Here is a 6,000-nt window from a genome sequence, read left to right as displayed (position 1 = left end):
GATCCAATGCTGGAAAAATCTTTCTTAGGTAATGCACTTGAGAGTTCTATACACATTGGTTTGTTGTGTGTTAAAGAAGATGCGAAAGATACCAACAATGTCTCATGTGGTTTTAATGTTGGCAAGTGATTAAATGGTTCTTCCAAAACCCAAGCACTGTGCATTTTCAATTGGAATAATGGCATCAGAGGAAGTGTATACATCAAAAAGTTCTAAGAAGGTTTCCAATAATGATCTAACTGTCTCTATTTTCTTTACCAAGATGATAAACAATTGCATAAAGGATTTGCCAGTTCTCAATTAATATTACCAAGTTGTATTTATCATTGATTTATACATATATAAATTATCTATTAAATGTATGCATTTATCATTTAAAATTGATCTGAGTGATTTTTACATTCTCAATTAATAAAAAATTGCTTGTTAGTATGATAGTATCTTTCATATCTAAAGCAGTAAGAATTTATAATAAACATTACTGTGTATATATATATATATATGTTAAACATAATTTCTTTAGAAAATATCTTATTAATTATTATTTCCAGAAAAATAATTGTATTATCTCCAAAAGTCAGTGATCAAAATATCAAATTTTAAAATAAACTTTAAAATTAAATAAAATTTCAAGGAATAAAATATAATAAAGAAGCAAAATCAATTAAAATATAAAATCATGACTTCCCAATTCATTTTTTAGCTAGCTGTGCTGTTAATATATTTTTAATTATACATTTGATTTAATTTTTAAAATAGTACTGCTAAAATTATTAAAAATGATATTTATGAGTTTATGAATATATGAAACATACTTTCATCATCGTATACTCCACCAAAACAATATCGCAGACACACACGTTAGTAATTTAATAATTATACTTTCAAATATTTACAACATCACCAACTTCAATGTTATTGTTTGAAATGTCTACAAGTAATAGACCATTCATCGATTAATGTATTTAAAATTAGTGTCAATGTTAACTATCTAGTGTGAATGATATGAAATTCACTTCCACCAACGACCATTAAAATGGAAAACCAAGAGCTTCTACCTTGGGACTTGCGAGGTAATATCCTTTCCGATGGATATGGATGATTAAACTTTATTCAATTAATAATAGATATCATAATAATTTATATTCTATTTCAATCGATCCTTCGATACTTTATCAGTTTTAGATTAAGCTTAAGAATGTAAAATGCCTTTTTTCTTTTAATCTGGATAGTTAACACATTCTTAATTTGGTATATAAGGCATCAAATAAAAATTCGTCACATGTATAGGGATCAAATTAACAATGTCTGAGACGTATAGGAACAACATTATTCTACAATATTTTGTATTTTCTCTTTGATTTCCTTCAGGTGAAAATGATTGATTATCTATAAGCAAAGTTGCACACGTTCCTGATGTCAGAAGGGCTTCCAGATACAAATTCAAAGTCAACTAGTACGAATTTTAACAGGGCTCGCCGTCAATTGTTGACGGGTTCGTTAACATTTTAGAAGTGTTGAATATCAAATTTAAGGTTCATCGTCTTTAATATTTGTTGCTAAAGAATAGTAACAGAGGATGAATAATAAATGAAACTTATGGTTTGAAATGCATTACTCGCCATATGTTTCAACCATTGTAGCCAATAACATAATTAAGCAAGTACTTCATGATAGGAACACAAGGAAAAGTGAGATCAATATTCTTTAGTTTCTTGTTATTACTGAGTTTCAGATCATTCAGTACAAAGGCCAAAGCACAGTCATCCCTGGGAAGTAACTGCGAAAACACCACCCAACAGACTCTCAGCAGTGCATACCAAACTAACCTTGATAGAATCCTAACCTGGATGTCCTCGGATGCAGCCACAAGCAATGGTTATAACCACAACACCATAGGCACCAATAGCTCTGTGTATGGCCTCTATGATTGTGGTGGTGATGTGGCTGGATACTTTTGTCAATTTTGTATTGCCACTGCTGTAAAAGAAGCCCCTCAGCGCTGCTCCAATAGGCTGTCTGCTGTAGTGTGGAATGATTACTGCGTTATAAGGTACTCAAATGAGGACTTCTTTGGGAAAGCTATTACATACCCAATATGGCATACTCCTGGAACAAAAAACATATCCAACACGGCAGAGATTCAGAGAGGTGAGGATTTTTGGAGAAGTATGATCAGCAAAGCTACTAATGAAACCAACCAGTTGTACTATAAGGATGGCTTCAATTTGAGTGCTACTGAGAGTAGGTATGGTGTGGTGCAATGCACCAGAGATCTCACAAATGAAGGGTGCAGGCAGTGTTTGGAGGACATACTTGCTGAAGTTCCCAAATGTTGTGAACAAAAAATAGCATATATGGTTTGGACTGGAAGTTGCTTGATGAAGTATGATGATTATATGTTCTACCTTCTTGCCAACCAAACACCTTCAGCTCCTGCCCCCAATCCGCAAACAGGTGAATCTTAATCCTATTACAGAACTTGTTATTTACTTTGCGAAACAAATTTTAAAAATCGATTGTTTTGTTAATATAATATAACCTATCTCTCCCTTTGCCTTCTATTTTTACCATCTAACCAATCTTATATCTACATCTTCTGTACTGTCACAGATAAACAAGGGGTTAATAACAGGACAAGAATATTGATCATTATCATCAGTTTGATCGGGGCAATAATTGTACTATGTTTCAGCCTATATTGCTTCTGGTACAGGAAAAGGATGAGAAAAGCTAATTATAAAGAAAAAACGAGGGATGGGGTTAGAGAAGGTAATTTGCTCGTAGCACAGATTCCTTGATTTATATGATGGCTAATTTGTCCCAGTCAAATAAGACTTTTTTTCTCAGCTATGAACTCACAAACTTCTCTTGTAGAAGAGCTACCTCTACCTTCATTTCATAAAATTCAATCAGAGGAAACGTGGAGCACCGACCTGCCTAGAATCCCATTTGTCACAATTCTACAGAGTACTGATAACTTTTCAGAAGCCTCTAAATTAGGTGAAGGTGGATTCGGCCCTGTTTACAAGGTAGTAATGATTTAGAGTTTTGGATATAGATTTCTTATTGCCAACTTCTATTTATTTCAAACTTTTATCAGGGAAATCTACCTGATGGAAGACAAATTGCAGTAAAAAGACTGTCAAAATTTTCTGGTCAAGGCTCAGAGGAGTTCAATAATGAAGTAATGTTTATAGCTAAATTGAGGCATCGCAATCTTGTAAGACTTCTGGCATGCTGCTTAGAGGAAAATGAAAAGATACTGGTATATGAGTATTTGCCAAATAAAAGTCTCGATTTTCACTTATTTGGTATGTTTTCACATTGCTATGGCCAAATCATAGAATTTGTCGTATTTGCTATTTTTTTTGCTTCACTAAATGTTTTTTGGTTCAAATCTCTATGCTGTTATATATTGTCAGATGTTGAGAAAAGAAAACAATTCGATTGGAAACTAAGATTAAGCATTATCCATGGAATAGCAAGAGGTATTTTATACCTTCATGAAGACTCTCAACTCAGACTAATCCATAGAGATCTCAAAGCCAGCAACGTTCTATTAGACCATGACATGAATCCCAAAATATCAGATTTTGGATTGGCAAGGGCATTTGAAGTGGGACAGAACCAGGCAAATACAAAACGAGTGATGGGCACTTAGTGAGTTCTACTTGTAACAAATACTTTCAATACAATATCTATGCATGTTTTAGAATTTAGTTATAGTAAACTGGAATTCTTTGCTTTATGTTCCTTGCCACGAGATAATAACAAAGCTCTATTGGTTTCCACTAGTGGATACATGGCTCCTGAATATGCTATGGGAGGACTATTTTCAGTGAAATCTGATGTCTTCAGCTTTGGAGTTCTTGTTCTAGAAATCATTTGTGGGAGAAAGAACGGTGGGTTCTACCTGTCAGATAGTCAAAATCTTCTTGTATACGTAAGTCTTCACTCTAGTGTGGTTGACAAATTATTCAACAATGCTAAGATAACTAAGGCTTATGAGTATTAAAAAACTACAAATCCTTGTGTAGGCATGGAGAACATGGAATGAAGGAAAATGTTTGGAATTGATGGATCCAATGCTGGAAAAATCTTTCATGCGAAATGAAGTAGAAAGATGCATAGAGATTGGTTTGTTGTGTGTTCAAGAAGATGCAAGAGATAGACCAACCATATCCGATGTTGTAGTAATGCTGGCGAGTGACACAGTGGTCGTTCCAAAACCCAAGCACCCAGCATTTTCAATTGGAAGGATGGCCTCAGAGGACATCTCTACATCAAAAAGTTCCAAGAATCTTTCCATTAATGATATAACGTCCTCGATTACTTTACCGAGGTAATTTCATAATGCACTTTAAAAGTGACAGATAAAGTTGTATTTATAATTGATTTGAATGAAATTATTTAATGATTTATCTACTCATATTAACATTGAATGTACCCATACTTTTTATTTTACAATATATTTCAATCTCTAATATAAAAATCTTCCTTTTGTTGAGTTAGAATATAGATCAATTTCCAAGAAAAAACTGCAGAGAGAAAACAACACGAAATGAATCCTTATATGTCCACGGCATGCACCCGAAGTTCATAAAACAAAATTATCATCACAAAGCCAAAATACCTAAAATTGCTTGTGTGAGAAAACCATCCCCAGTCATCCTGCAATTCCCTGTCTAAGCCAGAACAAGCAGCACCTGTGTTTCTCCAACAAGGAATCATGCCTGACTGAGCCATGAGTTTTCTCCATGAATATTCCACTCTGTTAATCTGGAAGCTGAAGGTATAGGTAGCACGCTAACATGTGTAAGGCAATTGGGAACACAACAACGAGTAAAGTGCAAAGCTGATGTACATTCCTGAAGCAGCAAAGTTGGGAAAATTTTCATAAACAATCAAATATCCGTAAAAGTTCAAGTGGGAATTGATAGACAAATATATGCATCAGCTAAAATGTGTTTGAAAAGAACAAAAGCCTCAAACTCAGAATTTGCTACAATAACCCATTAACAAACTATTTACAAAACCAACTACGCAAATTGACTCACACGGGCAAATAATGCTCTCAAGACTTCGTATCCCACAATTTTCAGGCCCAAAAACCTTTATCATACATTACGTAAACATCACTATATTTCTCCCAGGCGTTTTCACAAACAGGTGATAGCCATCCCAACTCAGATTTGTTTGATTGAAACTCGAATAAGATTATTAAAGTGTTAAGTTGGTCAGTTTCAACAACAAAAACTAAAGGAGATTCCTGTTTCCTCTGGGCATGCACAAACGTGCATATTCCTTTGCTCGGAAAATGAATAACACTATTATTACTACAAGCCAAAAAAAAAAAACCTAACTTGAAAAACAACAAAATGCTAAGAGAACATTTTAAAAAAAAATACATGAATAAAATTAATTATTGTTCATTAGTTATTTATCTTTTCTATCCTACATTTTGTATCCTACCGTTACAAAATTAATTATTGTTCAATTTGTAAATTATAGTAGTGGTATAAGTATAATTTTTTTAATAGTTTTAGATAATGCTTTGCGTGAAATTTTGTACTTCATTAAGGAATTCTCTCTTTCCTTTGACATGATTTAGCCTGCTATGGATTCACTGTTGGCAATTATAATAGGGTATTATTTCCGGCTATGATTACTAGCTTCACACCTACAAGGTTATCAAATTTATGATTTATGTAAACTTATCATAGTGCAGTAAACTCGATTGATAAACTTCTTTTACATAACAAAATTAATAACATCCTAATTCAAATAAGTTACTAAAATTATATAAATTCAAATAAATAAGTTCATAGAAATATTATTCATAGAAATATTGAAAAATATAAATAGAAATGTCAAAGTGTCTATGTCTCTTTCTCTGATGATGGCATCATCATCTCCGTCATCATCTTCACCAACTCTTTCTCTGATGAATGTTGTGCATACTCATTGTTCCCAAATGTTATGTTATCAAGATTAAAA

General features: G+C 33.0%; 1 protein-coding gene across 4 annotated transcripts; it reads left to right on the top strand.

Moving 5' to 3' along the window:
* The first annotated feature begins 1,579 nt into the window (after nucleotides 1–1,579).
* LOC148202515 (cysteine-rich receptor-like protein kinase 25) lies at nucleotides 1,580–4,424 on the top strand. 4 transcript variants are annotated; one of them, XM_088109776.1, is made up of 7 exons: nucleotides 1,580–2,457; nucleotides 2,614–2,772; nucleotides 2,881–3,032; nucleotides 3,104–3,314; nucleotides 3,426–3,663; nucleotides 3,799–3,946; nucleotides 4,041–4,424. In XM_088109776.1, the coding sequence occupies exons 1-7, from the start codon at nucleotides 1,671–1,673 to the stop codon at nucleotides 4,347–4,349; spliced, it is 2,004 nt and encodes a 667-aa protein (XP_087965902.1). In that variant the 5' UTR covers nucleotides 1,580–1,670; the 3' UTR covers nucleotides 4,350–4,424. The 4 variants fall into 4 exon arrangements, with proteins under 4 accessions (XP_087965902.1, XP_087965901.1, XP_087965900.1 ...); XM_088109775.1 differs by having other exon boundaries at nucleotides 2,878–3,032; XM_088109774.1 differs by having other exon boundaries at nucleotides 3,104–3,663.
* Nucleotides 4,425–6,000: the final 1,576 nt, after the last annotated feature.

Source organism: Vigna umbellata, chromosome 3, assembly GCF_029865625.1.
Source record: "Vigna umbellata cultivar VRB3 chromosome 3, Vumbellata_1.0, whole genome shotgun sequence".
NCBI lineage: Eukaryota > Viridiplantae > Streptophyta > Magnoliopsida > Fabales > Fabaceae > Vigna > Vigna umbellata.
The sequence above is the reverse complement of the archived record's forward strand: the minus strand, read 5'-3'. Positions and strand labels throughout refer to the sequence as shown.

Coding starts and splice junctions, on each gene's coding strand:
- LOC148202515 (XM_088109772.1), top strand. CDS start 1,671: ATGATAGGAACACAAGGAAAAGTGAGATCAATATTCTTTAGTTTCTTG. Junction 2,773..2,877: donor GAGGGATGGGGTTAGAGAAG/GTAATTTGCTCG, acceptor CTTCTCTTGTAG/AAGAGCTACCTCTACCTTCA. Junction 3,664..3,798: donor AAACGAGTGATGGGCACTTA/GTGAGTTCTACT, acceptor GGTTTCCACTAG/TGGATACATGGCTCCTGAAT.